At 37.3% G+C, this 20,950-nt stretch overlaps 1 protein-coding gene across 3 annotated transcripts; it reads left to right on the top strand.

Annotated features, from left to right (window-relative positions):
- Nucleotides 1-20,455, top strand: gal3st4 (galactose-3-O-sulfotransferase 4). Of its 3 annotated transcripts, none has more exons than XM_083540803.1 (4): nucleotides 1-424; nucleotides 9,217-9,327; nucleotides 15,427-15,733; nucleotides 16,659-20,455. In XM_083540803.1, exons 2-4 carry the CDS (start codon nucleotides 9,221-9,223, stop codon nucleotides 17,655-17,657), a joined length of 1,413 nt encoding a protein of 470 aa, XP_083396929.1. In that variant the 5' UTR covers nucleotides 1-424; nucleotides 9,217-9,220; the 3' UTR covers nucleotides 17,658-20,455. The 3 variants fall into 3 exon arrangements, with proteins under 3 accessions (XP_083396929.1, XP_083396928.1, XP_083396930.1); XM_083540802.1 differs by lacking the exon at nucleotides 1-424 and adding an exon at nucleotides 6,388-7,670; XM_083540804.1 differs by lacking the exons at nucleotides 1-424; nucleotides 9,217-9,327 and adding an exon at nucleotides 11,985-14,364 and having other exon boundaries at nucleotides 15,095-15,733.
- The last annotated feature ends 495 nt before the right edge of the window (nucleotides 20,456-20,950 follow it).

Below are 20,950 nucleotides of genomic sequence, written 5' to 3'. Positions count from 1 at the left end.
ACACACCGCATACACAGGACAGAGAAAGACAGAGAGATTAAGAGGGAGAGAGAGAGAGATGCAATGGGGGATGGGGGACTGCTATAGACTCGGTTAGGTTGCATGTACCTGATAAACACACTAAAAGGGGATGAGAAAATAACAGGAGTGTGTTTTATCCAAGAAGTTCTCACAACGTCTGCTCGACTGCGTTTTTGTTTTCCCTCCTATACCACAAGAGCATATTTCAGTGTTCTCTCTCTCTCTCTCTCTCTCTCTCTCTCTCTCTCACACACACACACACACACACACACACACACACACACACAAAGTGGACCGAAGAACCAACTATATACCAGGAATGACCGAGTTCTCAGGCCGCTAGGCGAAATTTCACACAAATTCTTCACTCGGCGCGGCTTCAGCTTCACATCTGAACAACTCTGTAAGTAAACAAGCGTCTCAAAACCTCCTAGGAATAGATTAGGGATGGTTTTCTAGAAATCCCTTGCGATTTGCAATAGAACCAAACCCCATCTCAAAGTTTGACACGCAGCAATTGTTTGGCCGCTTTTTTTCACTAAAATGTGTGTGTGTGTGTGTGTGTGTGTGTGTGTGTGTATATATATATATATATATATATATATATATATATATATATATATATATATATATATATATATATACTGTTTTTTTTATTTTTTATTTCTTCTGTATTGTGTTTTCTTTAGTACTAAAATGATCCCAGGTTGTTGTTTTTTTTTGCATGGCAGGACATTAAAATTACACAGGATGTAATTTTCCACTGTGTTAAATGATCAATTTCCTTCTTAAAGCAACAATGAAACAGAAAACGTTATTATTGTTTTTTTGCTTTTATAGATTTGTTTAGTCATCACACACTTGAAGTTACTAAAGTCTAAGCTGAAACAAATCATATGATTAAAACAAATAATTAATATATATTTATTGTCATAATAAGACAGATATAATTATTTAGATGGCTTTGTGCTTACCTATCTGTTCACCATTGAGATTTTTTTTTTTAACAGTCCTTACGTCGATGTACACTGGTAGTCTTAACTACTTTAAAATTAATCAGATTATTCTGACTGGTTGATTAGTGAGGTTAAGCTTGTTCGGGTTTATCCCATTTCAGCCATTAACTATTGTGCTGTCCATGATTTACACTTATAACCTAAGGTACATGAATTGTATGCAAAATTATTTGCTCAGTCAACAAACTAGAAACTTTTAAAAGTAAAATACTTTTCACTCAACGTATTTAAAAACACATTAGACTTACCAACATGGATTAAAGCAATGCACATATGAGTTTTTTTTTAACCCATCTGTTCTTTGACTGGTATTAATGGAAAAAAAGTTTACTCTAGGTTGTATGTCTTAAGGGAAATCTGATTGTTTAGAAGAATAAAGTAGGATCAGGAGTATTTTAAATAAAATATTAAGCACATGCCAGCAATGATTAAAAATACATTTAAGCCAGGCATTTGATTCTTTCTTGACATCAATCCTAAACAAAATCATATCTTTATAAACCCTGTCTTGTAAACAACTGCCATATTATAGCAACAACCCTTTTAGACACATCTAAGATTTTCATACCACTGCTTGCAGCATTTGCTCTCCATCTACTGGACTCTCCATCTGTCTTTTCCACATCAGCTCCACAACTACCCTAAATAATACATGGCTCTGTGAACATGGTCCTGCTTGATAAAAGATTAATGTGGAGAAACTGGGCCAGAAGGCTACATGGGTTTCTTTTCATCCCAGCTTTCTGGTCTGTGGTTTTTAGCCCTGATGAAAGTGACCCAACAATAGCCCAAATGCATTCTGCCTGAACCCAGTTGAATAATGTCTGAAACAAATAAGACAGTCATAACAAGCTCTAGTCTGTAGTATATTCTGTAGTGATGGTATATTTAATATATATTCCATAGTATACAACCCGAATTCCAAAATAGTTTGGAACCTGTGTAAAATGTAAATAAAAACAATGCGATGATTTGCAAATCCCATAAAACCCATATTTTCAAACTATAACAAAGAAACTGAGGAAATTTACCATTTTAATATACCATTTTAAGAAAAAATAAAGCAATGTTGTATTTGGCCCCAACATGTTCTAAAAAAGTTGGGACAAGTGGCAAAATGGCTAAAAAGTAAGTGCTTCTACAAGAAACAGCTGGAGAAACATCTGGAAAAATCTCTGTGCGCAAGGGACAAAGGTGGAAACCAATATTGGATGCCTGTGATCTCTGGGCCCTCAGGCATCACTGCATTAAAAACAGACATGTTTTTGTATTGGAAATCACTGCACGGGCTTAGAAACACCTATGAAATCATTGACTGTAAACACAGCTTGCTGTGTCATTCACAGTGCTCATTAAAGCTTTATAATGCAAAGAAGAAGCCACGTGTGAACATGATCCAGATATGCCACCATCTTCTCTGAGCCAAAGCTAATTTAAAATGTACTAGGGCAAAGTGGAGAACTGTTCTATGGTGAGACAAATCGAAATTTAAAATTATTTTTAAAAACTATGAATGCCACATCTTGTGTATTAGAGAGGAGAGGGACCATAAAGTTTATCATTAGAGCTTAGTTCAAAAGCCAGCATCTCTGCATTTTTAATTGTAAGGGAGGTGGTTGTTAAGGCATTGGACTTTGGATATGCATTGGACTTTGGTTCAGAAGGTCACGAGTTCAAATTCCAGCACCTCCAATCTGCTGTTGCTGTGCCCTTGAGCAAGGCCCTTAACCCTAAACTGCTCAGATGTAAGTTACTCTGGATAAGGGCGTCTGCCAATGCCATAAATGTAATTGAAGAGGGGGCTGTTGTGCCTATGAAATAGGCAACTTTCACATCTTGAAAGGTAACAACAATGCTGAAATGTGTATACAGGTTTGGAACAACAAATGCTTTTTTCCAGATGACAATTTTTAGGGAAAGCCTTGTAAAATTCAGCAAGACAATGCTAAATCGCATACTGCATCTATTGCAATAGCATGGCTGCCTGCAGTCCAGACCTCTGAACTTTTGAAAACATATGGCATTTCATGAAACAACAAACAAGACAAAGAAGCCCCAAGACTGTTGAGCATCTAGAATCCGGTATCAGGCATAAATGGGACAACATTCTTCTCCCAAAACTCAAGCAATTGGTCTCCTCAGTTCCCAGACATATACAGACTGTTGTGAAAAGAAGAGGGAATGCTACATGCTGGTAAACATGGCCCTGTCTCAACTGTTTTAAGATGTGTTGCAGCCATCAAATGCAAATTATTCTATTCTATTGCATTTAAAATTTGGGTTTATAAAATTCATTAAATTTTGTTATATTTACCTTTTAAAATGTTTTCCGACTTTTTAAAATTGGTGTTGTACATGCTCTAAATAGAATAGTTTTTGACCTGGTTGGCTGCTTCTTCTTCTGTTCACTGCTCTCATTAGGGGTCACCACAGTGCATCATCCGTCTCATACCCCCCTGTCCTCCACATCTGCCTCTTTCAACTACCTGCATGTCTTCCCTCACCACATCCATTAAACTCCTTCTTGGCTTTTCTCTTTTCCACATTCCTGGCGGCTCCATCCTCCTTTCTCCTACCGATGTACACCATGTCCCTCCTCTACACATGTCCAAACCATCTCAATCCGGTCTATCTCACTTTGTCTCTATTACGTCCTACATGCACTGTCCCTCTAATAAACTAATTTCTAATCCTGTCTATTCTTGTTATTCACATTGAAAATCTCTGCATCTTCAGCTCTGCTACCTCCAGCTCCACTTCCTGTCTTTTAGTTTAAGCCACTGTCTTTAAACCATACAACATCACAGGTCTCAGCCCAGTCCTATACACTTTCCCTTTCACTCTTGCAGATACTCTTCTATCACAAATCACTCCTACTACTCTTCTCCACCCACTCCACCCTGCCTGCACTCTTTTTTTCACTTCTCTAACACTCTCCTTTAGCTTGCACTGTTTACCCAGGTTGCTTTTCTGCAAACAGAAAAGGGCTCAGAGCCAATCCTTGATGAAACCCCACCTCCTCTCTCGCCACCCTGTCATATTCTTTCTCTAGATCCACAAACACTACTGACCTTCTCTAAACTTCTTCGTCAACATTTTCAAAGCAAATATTGAGTTCGTAGTGATCTTCCTCAGTATTAAAAAATACTGTTGCTCACAGATGGTCACCTCTTCTCTCAGCCTGGCTTCCACTACTCTTTCCCATAACTTAATAGTGTGACTGATCAACTTTATACCCCTGTAGTTACAGCAGGTCTGCACATCTCCCTAATTCTTAAAAAATTGGTACCAGCAAACTCCTTCATTCCTCAGGCATCCTCTCACCTTCAAAAATGTAGTTAAACAAACTGGATAAAAACTACACTGCAATCTTTTCGAAACATGTCCACGCTTCTACTGTTATGTCATCTGGTCCAATCGACTTTCCACTATTCATCCTCTTAATCGCTGCTTTCACTTACTCCTTACTAATTCTATCCACTTCCTGCTTCACCAACTCCACATCGTCCAACCTTCTCTGTCTTTCATTTTTCGTCATTTATCAGCTGCTCAAAATACTCCCTCCATCTTAACACACTCTCCTCACTAGTCAACACACTTCCATCTTTTATTGCTCTTACTTGTAGCAGTTGGTACAAATCTCTTTCTCCTTTCATAGTGTCTATCTTATGCATTAGCCACATCCCTCGCCACCAGCTTTCTCAACTCCTTTTTTCTCCGCTCTCTGCCGATTTCAATTCTGTTTTGCCAACCTCTTTCTCCTTGTGCTTTCCTGTACTTCCTCATTCCACCACAACTTCTCTTTGTCTTCCTTTCTTTTTCCAGATCACTTCTGCAGTAGTTGCCCAATCGTCCAGCAAACATTTATTCCTGGGTACACTCTCCACCACTTCATTTAATTCACTCCAGAATATTTCCTTCGCACAACCCACTTGTGGAGCATAAGCACTGATGGCATTTAGCAACACCTCTTCAACTACCAGCTACACATTCATCCCCCTATCAGAAACTCTCTTTATCTTCACTACACACTTACTGTGCTCTTCCTTCAGGATCACCCCTACACCATTTCTTTTTCCATCCACACCATGATAGAACAGTTTAAACCCACCTCCAATGTTCCTGGTCTCACTTTCTTTGTACTTGGTTTCCTGAACACACAACATATCTACCTTTCTCCTCTCAATCATATAAGCTTCCTCTCTCTTTACCAGTCATAGTACCAACATTTAAAATACCAACCCTAACCTCCACTCTCCTACACTTCTCCTTTCCCTGCTGTCTCTGTAGACATCTTCGTCCTCTCCTTCTCCTCCTTTGGCCAGCAGTAGCCAAATTTCCATCGGTACCCTGTTGGCCAACAATACCTGTGGAGGTCGTTGGTAACCGGTATAAAATTCAGATTTGTGATCCGCATTTTTTATTTGGCATATGTTTTATGCTGGATGCCCTTCCTAACGCAAACCCCATTTATCCGGGCTTTTGACTTTCACTAAGAGTGCACTGGCTTGTGCAACTCTATTGACTGAGTTTTTGACCTGGCTGGCTTGATATAAGTTAATATCGCTCTGGGTGGAACTCTAGTCCTTCTCATGGCACCAGCCCAAGTTTGTATATTATTAAAATAATATAAGGGACAGAAAGGTATCTCATATTTAAATAACCACTATCTCGTTTAACCACAATGGATTGGATTAATTTGCTAATTGACAGAGAAAATCAATAATATATTAGACAGATAATCAAGCCAAGGTGTTTGGTTTATTAATAGTTTAAGAAGGCTTAGATTAGAGAGAGAAAAATTGAGAAGCTTGCATTGTCCTAGCCATGCATAAACTCATGCATTTCTAATCATGTTATTCTAAACATATGATCGATCAGGTTTTCTGTTCAAAGACTGTCTAAAAAGCACTGTCATATACAGTTCTAGAGTCTCTATCATGTTGAGAGTTGCTCAATACAGCATGCTGTCTTGAATTTTCCTTACTCTCTTCAATATTCATTCATTCATTTTCTCCCGCTTATCCGTAATTCGGGTCGCGGGGGCAGCAGTCCAAGCAGGCCCCCGCCTTCGACTGCTGCCCAATCCTCACAGCACCGTCCCTTATGGTCCCTCCTGCAGGTGGTGAGCCCACGGGAAGTCTCTTCAATATGTGAAATTCAAACATGATGTCTGTCTTTTTGAACTTCAGCTAGAAAAATGTAGACACACTCAGTTATGGCCTTCAGTATTCATGAATCCTCTTTGATCTCACTCATCTGCTGCTAGAGAATGCATACACCAGACTTTCAATTATGGTTCCATATGTTCCATATGTTCCATATCTAGTTATGTTTATTTAACATTGTACAGATTGAAAATTACTTTGTCAGGGTTGCGTATAGGATTTACAAAAGTGTTGCAACATGTAAACAAGATATAAGCATTCACAGGATATTCGTATTATTGAACAAAATTATTGTTATTCATGGTTATGACCATCGTGTAAAAACGGCAACTACAGTCTATTCCAAATTCAAGATTTTTTTGTGAGTTAATGTTAGTCATGAGTTCTTCAATGATCTCTTTCGTTTTGTAGTCTGGTTTCATTCTCATGACTCTTTCCATGTTCCTTTTTTTCCTGTATTCCCAAACAGTGTCAACACTTCATTTGCATAATTTATAGTATTGTAAACACCTCTACTCTTCAGTCTATTTACAGTCTAATTATTCATCTTTTTATTGATTTTAATCTATATATAGTTTCCCTTTACATCAGTTAAAACAAGCAAGTGCCTCTTTTGCTCTGTTTGATTATGAAATCGTGAACACAAGCAATAGGTGAAATGTGTGGTACTGTTTGCTCAACCCCAATGCAATATAATGAGGATTTGTTTTTAATTAATTATTACTGTAGTTAAAAAAATCAACTGTGTTTACATTACTGTGGACGATGCGGCACACATCCGTATCCATATAGTTTGTCTTTTCAGAGTGGCTTAAAAACTTCTCTCTGTTTCTCCTCTTGGCCCTCATGGTGATTATTCTGCGTTCGCAGTTTGCATGCATATGGGAAAACACAACTGCAGGTTGCTGATGTTGCTTTTTCTTTGTTTACTTCGGGACGTTGGGTTACTTCAGGTATGGGTAATATAGCATCTAACAAAAGAGTTGCATTTGTGTAGTCGATGGAAAAGAATCACGCTCGACTTGCAGAGGTTTGCAAATTGATTTTTGTGCATTCGACCTCATCCGCACCGCTGGCATGTTACGTCACACAGCGGCGTAGATTAAGCTGCGTTGAAGCCGCTCCAAAACACACCCACTCACCCCCCCCCCCCTCTAAGCGAAAACATACACATCTCTCTGTCTCTCCGTCCATGTCTCTGTAAAACACAAAGCGCGCGCCATCATCTCCATCGGCTGTTGCTCAGAATCATCGTGCGCGAGCGCGGGCGCGAGACAGAACGCGAGCCAGAGAACAGTTACTTCCGTTGTCCTTGTAGCTGGACGTGTTTGGTGTCCATGGATCGGTTGCAGGGTATAGTGGTGGTTGGATGGATCTGAATCGCTCCTGCCGATCTTAGCCGACATGCGCCGGCTTTCTGCCGACACCGGCCCGGCTTCATCATGCTGTTCAGACTGTTTACGAGGTAAGCTCGGGCAGCAATCATTGATTTAAAGGCGCTGGCTGTGGGTACTGATTTTTTTCTTTCTTTCTGAGAGCGGCTGTGGCAACCATTGTGGGAGGCGATATACCAGCAATAGCATGCATGTCAAAACAAAGGCTGTTCCGCCTCCCTGCACAACGCAGACACTTTTTCATCATTGCCCCTGCATAAGTTAAAAATTGGGATCGGATGCACTATAACACGCCGTTAACGGCCACTGCTGCTGCTTTGTGCATCAGATTACAGCATAAAGAGATGTTTGTTTTCTCCATTCTTGAGCTCAACGGTGCCCAGTTCTCCATACAATCATCTCCTTGTTTTGTTTTGTTTTGTGTTTTTTATTTACACCGACCACTGCTGTTATAACAGTACTCAAATATAAAAATAATAATAATAATTCTGTGTGCTTGTCTAACAATTGTAGCAACGCATATGAGTCAGGAATTGCAGCAGAGACAGTTTCTGCTTCACACGTTTCATTGGGCTTTGCACAGACATTTTAGGAGAAAGAGGGGAGGAAAGGACCACTTTCCGTCCACATCTACACCAACTCCACCCCACAGGCATATTATTCCCCCTAGTCTCCTCTCCCTGATCATGCACTCTGTTTTGACATGGAGCGCATTCAAAGTCTGCTGAAACACTTCCATTGAAGCGTTTTACATTTTACATTTGTTGAAATGTCAGATTACTTGACATTAGTTTTAAAAAACAAAAGTCCACTTAAGATTTTTATTATTGCATTGTCATTTACTCCAGCAGCTATTTGCATTGACATGTACTATAACAGTTATCAGTTTTGGATTATAAACCCTTGAACTGGGAGTTTTTAAACAGGTCCTCAATCTGTATGTATGCAAAAGTAGCAGTATGCTGATTTTGCATGCCACACAATTGCGCAGTTGTACATGCGCGCGCACACGTTGCATTTTTATTTCCTTGAATGTGGTTGAGCCTTTTGGACAATGCATTTCCCATTTCCCCAAAATAATTAGCACGTTTAACAAATCCTAGCTCACATGCTTGAGATATGCTTTTATCTTGATGTTGTATAATGTGCTGTAGTTCTGTAAAAGAGCAAAGTAAGCATGAGGTTCCCAGTGATTTACAGGCAAAATATTTATGGGTATTGTACTGCATCAGAGGAACTGCAGGAAGAGCTAAAGCTCTCACAACTATTGCTAATCAACTGCATAAAATAATAATATTTTGTTTAAAATGCTCTTCTTTTATTTACAGATTACCCTCCATTTATATATGCAATTTGGTTCTTTGGTTTCTGGACTTTATATGTTTTTTTTAAATTATTTTATGTATTTTATGTTCTGCTTAGTTCACTGACAGATCTTTAGTCTACCGACATAATTATACATATTTAGCTAGTTAGTTTTAATACTTCAGTTTTCCCATTAATATTCTATTATATTGCTATTTTCAGCTGTTATGTAAACACCAAATGTATCTTCTCTTACATCATCTACAATAAAAGATTATTCTAGATATTCATTTATTTCTTTTTTTGCACCAGGAGGATGCGCCGGCTGGGATGCTATCGGATGGGGCCCATGTGGAAAGCACTCCTGGTGTTTGTGGTCATTGCCTTTGCAGGCCAGCTCTTGGGGATTCTCTTCAATAAAAGGTCAGAATATGGCCTAGTCCCACAAATTGTTTTCAGAATGTTTCTAATTTATAGGTATTCATAAAGGCAGTTTTACAGTCCCTCCTACAGTAAGAAGTGCTGAAATATGTTTTTCTAGCCATAATGAGAATCATGTCAAAAACAGTGTGTCACTGTATGGGTTAAAATAACCCGGTGTCAGTCAGTCAATCTGTGCAACATGTCTTTCCTCTGGGACCACTTTTATTCCTAAACCTTTTTTTTTTTTTTTTGGTTTCTTTGGTTTACATGAAAACCAGAATGAATATGCATTATATTGCACGATGAAGACAAAAGCAAACAAAATGTACTTGTTCTTTTTTTGTTCACCAAACCACACCAACCATAAATAAATAGTGCTTTAAAACAAAATAGTTATGTGCCAAATTGAAAATTGCGATAAAGTTCGACCGCAAGATTAAAAGTGTGATAAATCGCGGGACGACTTTATCATGTTTTGAGTTTGCGATGGGCACAAACTTGTTCGGGAAGACCAAAATGTGAGCCAGTCACAACATAGCAGACTTGTCCAGGATTATATAGTATATATTTTGATCTCCTACTCCTACTAATAAAAGGCTTTAAAACCACATAATGGAAGTAAATGGTTGTGCACTGTACATGTTGCTTTTAGTTTTGCTGATAAAAGGCAGTAGTCAAAATAAATGGGCTTTGAATGCTAGCTAGTTAAACAGAATTAAATAGTACTTTAAGCAGTGTGAAAAGTGTTCTTTGATATATCTGTTTCATAACTGGATTCATACTAGCTTAAAGCACTGCTTAAAGCAGCTAAATATACAGACTTAAGGCACCTCCTTAAAAGCTTTTACTTTCCTTCCTGATGTCTCAGTTTAACTTAAAATAGACAGCTTAGGCTGATACCACCATTGTAAGTTTTTCTTATATGTTTGCATTTAAAAGTGTTTAAAATGCAGGTAGGAATTGAACTTATCCGTGTGGAAGAAAGAAAGAAATCCCAGACCATGCACATTGGGCAAAGAGATTGGCCAAAGGGAATTTTTCTGTCTAATATTAGTGGCTTATTGGCACTTATAATTAATGTGTTACACCTAATCAGAGGTGGCAAATGTACACACATCTTTCACTAAAGTAAAATAATAGATGCTAATGTTTTAAAATACTGGGGTGAAAGTTGAAGTACAGATTATACTTTTTTACTCAAGTTAAAGTAAAGAAGTCTGGGCTCTGACATGTAGAAAGTAAAAAGTAGCCATTACTAATACCTGTTTTAGTGTCAAGCTGGTAACTGGATTTCACATCATAATAATATTAGGGCTGTCAATCAATTAAAATATTTAATTGCAACTTAACCACACATTTGTATCTGTTCTAAATGTACCATTAAAGAATACTTTGTTTTTAATACTGTAATCAACATGGGCATGGAGAAATATGGATGCTTTATGCAAATGTATGTTTATTATTAGTGAAACCAAAATCAACATAGAGCATGACATAAAATGTAATTATTGTAATTATGGTGTTTTAAATTGCGTAAATTGTCAGGATACCAAACAGAACTTTTGCTATGTTTCCACACGGACAGTTAATGAGGTGATACCGGAGGAACTGTACCTTTTCTAACTTTTATACAGATTAAAAAATCAGAGAATATTAAATTTTTTTAATTGGTTTATTTCAAAGTATCACATTCTATACATATATATATATATATAAAGTATTCCCTGAGATTCAGGTTGTTTTATTTGTTTGTGAAGAGAGATGACAGAGACGACAGAGAGCGCCCCCTGTCTGTTTTCTTTATTTTACAAAAGTTGTTTGTTGTTATTATGAGTGTATACAAATAAAAGTAGACCCTTTATACATTAAAATGATGTATTGCTCGTATATGTACGATCAAAAAAGACAGTGTATTTTAAGTTCATTACGGCATTATGAAGAAAAAATACCACAAAACGCGCCGGTGCATTTGTCGACCCCAGAGGCTTAGTTGCCCATTGTGTGCATCACGGCGGATTTTGGTGCTGATTTGAGACTTGGCGCATCAGTAAAACAATGTGATTGAAAAAAAATTTTCGGTGGAGTTTATTTATTTATTTATTTTATATCTGAGTAAAGAAAGGACGCCGTAAATAAACGTTTGTTTGGCTGAAGGTATTAATTTAGTCTCATTAATTAATTAATTAATAAATTTATTTATTTAGATATATTTTTGATTAAAATGGTCAAACAGAAATGCGCGCTGCATTAATAAAATTGTGCCGTTAAAATTTATTTGCGTTTGAATTTTGACATCCCTAATAAATATATTACTACAAAAAAAAAAAAAAATGTTGATGCCTAATGAAGGAATCCAGGCTGAACATCAACCATATAAAACACAAGTAGAGAAAAGATGATGATGATGATGATGATGATAATGATCAGAATTGTCAGAAATGTTCACATCACTGACTCTCTCTGTCTCATCCACGTTAAGCCCATACGTCTTGTTTCTACCTTGTTGTTAGTGTTGTAAACTGGCCTACGTCTCTGGTGTGTAACGAGCCTGTAAGAAGAAAATGTAAGAAGAAATTACAGATGTTTCTTTAAAAATTTAATGAGTCAAAGTAAAAAGATGTCAGAAAAATAAATAGCAAAGTAAATTACTGATAAAGTCGTTCCTCCATTATCACGGTTCGACTCTTGCTGTACCACTTTATCGCAATTTTCAATTTGGCACATTATTTAGTTTTTGCGACTGGTCCAGATTTCAGTTCATCATAAGGAAAGCGTAGGTTTTCGCTTATTTATTAGTTGTAGTATCCTCTGATGTCAAAAAAGGGCGGAGTTGAAGACATACATCACCAGATTTAGCCAATGAAAATAAAGAATGCAGTGTTGTGTATCTTTAATTCATCCCCTTTTTTTGACGTCATAGGTCAATTCAACCAATAAACAAGCAGAGAAACTATGCACAGGCTACGCTACAGTACTGTACTACAGTACTCACTATAAATGTGATGTTCCAGGAATTGACACACAATTCTCAATATATTTTTGCAAATGTTTTCTGTCTGCATTTAAAGAGTGTGGGAGGATGATTTATAGTGTAAACAATAATTTTAAAAAAGCATTTTTGAAGTGGCATCCTTTAATTGCAGAAAGTAGTTTTTTCGTGGTTGGTTTTGGCAGGTAACTACTGCAATAAACAGGGACGTCTGTACCAAAAACATCTACTCGGGTAGATGCTTCCCACCTCTGCACCTAATTTGCACATACTTGATAACATAATCTCAATGAAAACAGTACTTGCTGTTTAGTTGTCACTACAATTGTAGCCCCTGTGTCACTCATGTAAATAAAGGATGAACAATCGTGTCACTTTGTTGCTTGCTGGTTAGAATGGACGATTTCAGGTAGTGAGCAGTCATGCTGTGAATCTTTTACTCTCACAGTGTAGATTTCACAATATATAATAAATCAGTTTTTTTCCTCATTGGTCATTGCTCAGGTTTTTCTCTGTTGTGCCACATTCAGTGTGGATTATGGGCAGGTTTTCTCAACTAAATGTGTACTACACCAGTTTTAATTAGAGAATCCAGACTTTTTTAGAAACTTTACAGCTGGCACACCAAATTTTAGCTGTGTTTCAAGTATTTTCATTTAGATTTTTCATCATCTTTGTTGGAAACACTGATTGTGCTAGAGTCTAAGGAAGGGTTTAGCAAAGGGATGTGAGTGGGATGGAAAAATGACAGTTTCAGACATGCCAGGCTTTTTTTCTAATAAAAATAGCTGATGAGCAAATCAACATATGAATCTAGAATGAATAATAGATGCACTGGAAGATATTTACTTAATTAATGTGAAATGAAAACTATGAATATACTAAATGTCTTACTTAACTATAAATAAAAAAAAGCTTAGCAACTGTTAACTGTTAATTAGTGATGCCCTTTTTTTGTTGGGAAAAATAATGTTTTTGTCCAAAGAGTAAAATTTCGGAACATTATGACAATAAAAAAATGTATACACTGAACACAGCAAGCAAAGGCTGTTTGTTTTAGCTCATAATTCATGGTTTCACTAGATATAAAAAAATTATAGTGAAAATCTACTGCTCACAGTGTTACTGTCCCTGTAACATGACTTTAAGATTTTATTCATGTATTTTCCACATTATTCTAGGCAATAAGTTAACCAAGCATTTTAGAGGAAAATAAAAATTGTCCAAATACTGACATTTGAAGCTCGTTGGAAGAAATTCAGAATATCCCTGAGCCACGAGTATGTCAAATATAAATAAAATGAGCAATAGAAAATATCTATTTAGTCTTGTTTTTTTTTTTTTTTGGTATAGAACCATTTCCACTTTTTTATTGTGAAAGGTTGCCATTCAAGCATTATTAAATAATTTAACTAATTAAATGTGTTTTGTTGTGTGGACCTTTAGTGTATAATCAATCTTGTAGATTTTAATAAATTACTTGGGGGATGTTCTGTTTACTAGTTCGATTCCAGCTACAGTTTTACTCAAGCTGATCACATTTAACAGTCAAACAGCTTGACCGGCTTCTTTCTCCATGGGTTCCATAGTTTGTTTCCCCCTTATTACCTCATGTTTATTTGTCCTCTTCATTTCCTATCATACTCCTGTGGTGAAACAGAGACCTCTCTGTCCGTCTCTCTCTTTCTCTCTCTCTCTCTCTCTCTCTCTCTCTCTCTCTCTCTCTCTCTCGCTCTCCTTTTTTCTTTTTTTTTTTTTGTCAAAGCAGTTCACAGTTTTTTGTCAAATAGACTCAATGGCACTTCCTTCTCAGGCTTCATGTGTACGTGTGTAGTGCCAGATATGGCTGCAGGGGCAGTTATTATTATTATAATTATAATTATTATTATTATTATTATTATTATTATTATTATTGCCCGAACACCACATACCACGATCACCTTCACGTCACATAAGCAATTAACATTGCTTAAAGAAAATCAAAGTTCTTCTCACAGCACTGCTTAAAAAAATAAAATAAATTAAACAAAATATGTATAATTGGATCAGTACGAAGTGGCTAATTTATGAATTTTTCCTGGGTTTTTCCCGGTTTCACAAACTTCAAGCCAAAAAACTGAACACCATAACATTAGACCAATAAAATTTCCGAATGGAAACGAAAAAACGCACCTCACCTGTGTTCTGAGCTGCACAGCTTCGGTAAAAAAAACTTTCATCGGGTGATTTTTAAACGCACGACGATGCCAAAAGATAAACTCCAGAGAGAAATAGTTGTGAAAGGAAGGAGGAAGACAGTGAACAATGACTTTCTTGGTAGGCTACTGTTTAGATACAAGCCGTTGTAACACGCTGAGTCTGGGTGAAGGGAGAGCTCGCTAACTCCAGTTGCAACAGAAATCATATAAGCACAGACAGGTTTCCAAAACTCGTGCTTTTTTATTTTTCTTGGCAACAGCGTTACGGGTTAGTCAAAGAAACTTAGAAATAAGCATCAGAAAATAATAAGGACATAATCCTCAGTCTTACACACACATGCAGTAATACCTGAAGAATGCAGTGGCAGGCTATTCCCAAAATACCGCTATGCTCCTAAAGGAAGCGCAACATATTTCACCCGTTACACCGTGTGTAACGTGTCTTTCATTAAAGCCTGTGTAAAGTACATTAGTTTAGACTATAGCTATAGCTTATAGACAGGTGCGGCTTATTTATGTTCAAAATAAAAATATTTGTAAAATTCAGTGGGTGTGGCTTATATATGGGTGCGCTTTATAGTCCGGTATATCAGTATAATTAAAAATAAAAAAAATACAAGCACATTTATCAATACATATAATATAATAAGAACAGCACATATTCACAGCCATTACACACATCTGTAGACCTTCAATGAAACCTTTTTTATCCATTTATATAATTTACATGAACACACCCACATATACAATGAATGCATGTTGATTATTATATATTACTACTTACATGACTATAATCATAATCACCATAATCATCAAGTCAAAACCCCATACTTATTCTATTTCTCTATTATTGTTTAACTGATATCTGATTACACACATCCCTCTCTTCTTGTTTGTCTCTTATACTGTTAGTTGGGTGCAACCGGAGCGGCCTCGATCTTTGTTCTCTATTCCCGAGAACAATCAAGGGCCTCCTCTGGGTTCCTGCAGGCCCCAAAAACACATCATGTTCCTGAAGACCCACAAGACAGCGAGCAGCACCGTTCTTAACATGCTCTACCGCTTCGGTGAGGAGCAGGGTCTGCGTTTTGCCCTACCATTGGGCTACCAGTTTGGCTACCCACTCCCTTTCATAGCCCAGAGGGTCAAAGGGTACAGGGGTCCCCATGTGGCCGTGTTTGACATCATGGCAAACCACATGCGATTTTACAAGCCAGAGGTATGGGAATAAATGATGTTAACTATGTTTTAGTGTCATTGCAGTATTTAGCCATGCAGCAATACTTGTCGGTCCTCTGAATGTCATTTCTAGTGATGAAGCAGTTTTGCGACCTGACATGTAACACATAGCTTTGTATCTCTTTACTGTCACCCATCTCCATACAGATGATCCAAATGACATTAACAATTTAGTGCGTTCATAACTGAACACCTTCAGCCAGGAGAGTTTCACCTATCATAGGTATAAAGCTGTCTGCTGAATATTTAAATAGCTTCCATAATTCTAATATTGTTTTTCTTTCATTAGAACAGTCCCATTACAAGCAAAGTAACAGTATTTAATCAAGTACAATCTTCACCTATCACATCTAGAAATACTCAACTCAGTATTCAGCTCAGCCCGAAACTGTACTTTAAATTGGTTATAGAGATGTTTTACAAATTACAAAACAGACTGCTCTGCAAGAATAGTGCTCTGCATCAGTAATACTGTGTGAGTGCCCCACGCAACCAGCAACCCCTCCACCTACATACACTTAGTAAGCAGATGCTTTTCCACAAGATTGAGCAGCTAATATACCAGCAACATGTCTGTTAGGATTGTTCTAATGCAGACACATGCCAAATCACAAATTGTTATTGTAATTAATGTTACATTTTCTTGAGTGAAAATATATTACTAAGTAGTACTTTATCTAACTGCAGGGGACACACTGTCCTGCATAGTTTGCAGTTTAAGCAACATCCATCTCACCCAGTACATTTCTATACCATGAAGGCATAAAGACTGACAGTTTGGGAAACTCCAAACTCTATTGGGCAGTGTATCTCCATAAACTGTGAACAAACTATAATTATTGTATACAAATACACAATATTCATTAGATGAAATACTAAATTTCATATTTATTCTCTGTCCACAGGTAGAGAAAGTCATGCCTGCAGATACTTTCTATTTCTCTATTTTACGAGACCCTGTGGCATTAGCCGAGTCCTCCTATGCCTATTACAAAAATGTTGCCCCTGCCTTCCGACGTTCGAAGGGACTAGGTGACTTTGCAGATAACCCGAACAAATACTACGATCCCCGACTGCGCAACAACCACTATGCCCGCAACTTGTTGTGGTTTGACTTTGGTCTTGATCACAATGCTAACTACTCCTTGGCTCTTGCAAAGCGCGGTGAAGCAGCAGTACGACGCAACTTTAAACTTATCCTTATATCCGAGTACTTTGACCAGTCCATGGTGCTACTCCGACATGCTTTATGCTGGCCTCTGGATGCTGTTGTGTCTTTTAGCCTAAATGCTAGACAGCAGATATCCAAGAGCAGGTCAGGCTGGGTGGGAAAGGCAGCTGCTCCAGCATCTTTGCAACTGACAGAAGAGCAGCGTCAGAAGCTGCGTGAGTGGAACGCCTTGGATTGGCACCTGTACCAAGCCTTTAACAGCACTTTCTGGGATGAGGTGGAGCGATTTGGACGAGCAAGAATGGATACTGAGGTGACATTATTGAGGAGTAGGCGTGAGGTTCTGGCCCACGTTTGTCTGCGTGATGGAGGCCGGCCAGTTGAAGCTAGCCGCATTCGAGACAGGGCCATCCGTCCTTTTCAGAGTGGCCTAGTAAAGATTTTGGGGTACGAGTTGCAGCCAGGTCTGGATAATGCCACGAGGCAGGCCTGTCTGCGTATGATTAGGCCAGAGATCCAATACAAGGATCTGTTGGATCTTCGACAATTCCCGCATGCCCAGCCACGTCCAGGAGCAGCAGTGGTGACAAATGAGCTTGTTGTTAGGAAGGATTCATCACCTCATAGGACTGAACAGCATGCTGGAGAATCATATGAAAGGGATTGGGATGGAACCTTACTGGTCCGTAATCAATCCCAAGAACATGTGGACATAAGGGGAAAACTGAGATAATGAGTGAAATAGCCACACTTGTTTTCCAGATTCTTTTTGGCTCTGCTGGGCCTCTGCATTGCACTACTCAGAGCTGGAGTTAGAGACTGTCTTGTTATACTTGCTCAGCTTCTAACAATCCTCTACATCTTGCCCTTTTTAAGGCATCTTGCATTATTTCATGTGACTACGATGTCACTATGTAAAGAGCACTGTATTGAGGAATAAATACAATACAAATGGCCCCAGTATACAGTAGTAGGGAATGATGCATGCAGGGCGATGTGTGATGAAGCTCAATTACATCATGGTGCATGGTGTCAAGTATTTTTGCAGCTTTACTTGAGCAGTGATGGTACAAAAGCATTTCGAATGCTACACTATGGTCTCTCAATCCAACAAACACGCTTTACCTTTTATGCTCCCTCCCACACGCAGACAATTTGGCGTTGAGCCACATAGCACTTTTCAGATTGACACTGCTTCTGTGCCTATTGACAGCGCTGAAATAGAGTGTAAAGCCATCGACTGGAGAACAAATACCACTAAAACAGAATCATAGTTCTATAACTGTCTGGTCAGTGACATTGGTTTGGGTGCCAGCAACTGATTTGTGTTCAGTATATTACAGCAGCTGTCAGCTTTTGTAGTGCAGGTCCGCAGGAGAAAGGCGTACAGTTTGGAATACTACAGCCCTTTTACTTTGCTATGGCAACCATAACAGGGCTTGTTATGGCTGTGGCATTTTATAATTGGTGTATTATATAAGCTACTTAAAATGTTGGTAGATGATGACACTAAACTAGATTAACATAAATTAATCATGTAATTGGTTTTTCAGGTTCATCAGTTGGAGTGGGTTATTCCACTCACAGTAATCTACCTTTTGGCTGCTGTCAGAGGTTACTTTCTCTTATTTATGTTGCGGATTTAAATATATAAAAATTCTTTGTCATTTCAAAGGAATTTAAACTAGAATCCTGGGTAATTAGCCTTTTAATAACAGTGAACTGATACCACTTATCAGACTTGATGTAAGTACATTTGGGTTTTTTTTGTAATATTGGATTGACAGAGATGAATACAGATGGCGAATGTTAACTGAATACATGAAAGCTAGAATGCCCATGATTTATTAAATACATATCCGTGTCCAAATCTTAAATCCAGAATTGAGTGATTTTGCCTTACTGTGTGAAACAAATTGGAACAGGGCTGGTTTATTAATGGTTGTTGTATTTTTTCTTTTAAAAATGTCATGTATGTAATGTATTTATAATTTTCTGAAAATGCAAGTTTTTCAGTCTTGTGGTACGTAGAATGATGGTATGTAAATTTAGTATGAATTTGACTGAAATGCACCATACAGCTTGATTAAGCTGGACGTATTAACGGGTTGTTCAGCCTCCATGTTTAAAATTCTGTTTATAACTTTTATCAGTTGTTATTATTAAAGCAGAACACTCCATGTGTAGTCATTCTAGGTATAGTAAGTGATGATGTGTGGTGTATGTTAAAAAGACTTTGTGCATGTTTATAAATAGCACTCACCGACACCAGTGTTTAATAGAAATACAGATTCATCTCAACTTTTTTGTCAAACAAAATCTTGATTTTGTCTTGCTTTTTTTCTGGAACAAACCCACTTAAACCGGGCAATATCTATAGGAGAATTTTGGAATCAGAAAAAAAATACAAACATTACATAAACAGAAACATTTCTAACAAAGCTGTTTGTTGTAGAAATATATATTTTTTTCATATTCATAGGTTATGTTTGTAAAAAATGTTAAAAAAAAGTAGGGGGTTGAAAGTATGTGCCAACTAATACAGACACATATGCCAGCATATTAAATGATGTAAATGAAGCTGAACACTAAATATGACTCATTGGCCTCAACCAAAGCTTTGAATCTTTATATTCACAAAGTTTGTACTGTATTGGGGCTATCATTGGCCAACCAGTAAATATGAATGCCTAAAAGACAGTAGGGGACTGTAGGAAAGCAATATTATTTGATTTAGATGTATTGTAAACGTTATCAGCCGTTGCATAAATGTTTCCTTCTTTTTGACAACACTAAAGGGAACCTTGAGTTTAGTTTGCTCACGTTTTGAAGTTTATAATCATATAAAAATGCTCTTATTACTGGTCATCTTGTTTCCATTATTCTGTCTACACCTGTATTAGACTGCTGCTCTGTCATGATTCTCAAGAGTAGACATCTTACAGTCGAAGATGGTACACAAATAAAAACTTGAATTTACATGTATGTATTTACTTTTTTAGTTAAAGGTACACCAAAGAGTTGCCGATAAATTTTAGTTATGAAATACTGAACCTGTGACTGTGAAAATGGAAATTCTGAGCTATAATTTTTTTTTGGTGTTGCTATTATGTTTAACAAAATGACCCCCTAAGACACAGGATGTTGGAGATTGGATGCAACTTACACCAAACTAAATCCTAACAGGGAGATGTCTAAGAAATTTGAAGCAAGAACGTTTTGCTGATTCAACAGTCTTTCTTTGGTACCAGAATCTTCTGTCTATGCTGCAAATTAAATGTGATACTGACATTGTCATGTTTTATCTTATAGTAAATTTTAGTACAGTTAATATTCCATTTGAACCTTAGTAATTTGTGTATTATATTTATTCTATTTCTTTTTGTTACTTGAACACTGAAGTTTGGTTAGAAACCTTTCAAAATACCTTTATAAGCATCTTGTCTTGGATCTGTAGTTTACCTGTGTGTAGATAAATGGGGAAAAAGGCTGAATGGAATAAAAAGGAAACTTTTGATAACAGAAAAGAAATTGTTGTTTTGTTGTTTTTGTTTTTTTAATGAACAGATCAAGTTTCCAGTAGCTCTTTAACTGTAAAATAAATGTACCTAAAACACTGACATTTTATGCCATGAATGTGAGTAATGATAATAATGAACAGCACATGAATAGACACAGTGTAAACTTGTCTATCAAGATGGACACTTTTATGTAACAGAATCTTTAAGATTGTCTGACTGCCAATTAAGAAAATGACGATATTGAATTATATTTGATTATCAGCCAGTATTTAGAGTTTGGTTTAGTATCTCCTAATGAAAATCTATTTTAATAAACTTCAAAACTCAGGTCAGTGTGCAATGGACCACCACTACCATCCTTTCCAGCTGATAAAAGATAAATTATATTTACTATAGTACTATATTTACCATCAATATCTTAGACACCTTTATTTCCTGGAGTAAATTAGCAAGTGGCAAACCCAAATCCTTTTGCATCCAATTTCTCTGCAATTATGTCACAGGT

This window comes from Silurus aristotelis (assembly GCF_946808225.1).
Source record: "Silurus aristotelis genome assembly, chromosome: 5".
Lineage (NCBI taxonomy): Eukaryota > Metazoa > Chordata > Actinopteri > Siluriformes > Siluridae > Silurus > Silurus aristotelis.
The sequence above is the reverse complement of the archived record's forward strand: the minus strand, read 5'-3'. Positions and strand labels throughout refer to the sequence as shown.

Excerpts from the sequence above, each read along its gene's own strand:
- gal3st4 (XM_083540802.1), top strand. The coding sequence starts at position 7,648 with ATGCTGTTCAGACTGTTTACGAG. Across the intron at positions 9,328-15,426 it reads GGGATTCTCTTCAATAAAAG|TTGGGTGCAACCGGAGCGGC; the intron begins GTCAGAATATGG and ends TTATACTGTTAG. Across the intron at positions 15,734-16,658 it reads TGCGATTTTACAAGCCAGAG|GTAGAGAAAGTCATGCCTGC; the intron begins GTATGGGAATAA and ends CTCTGTCCACAG.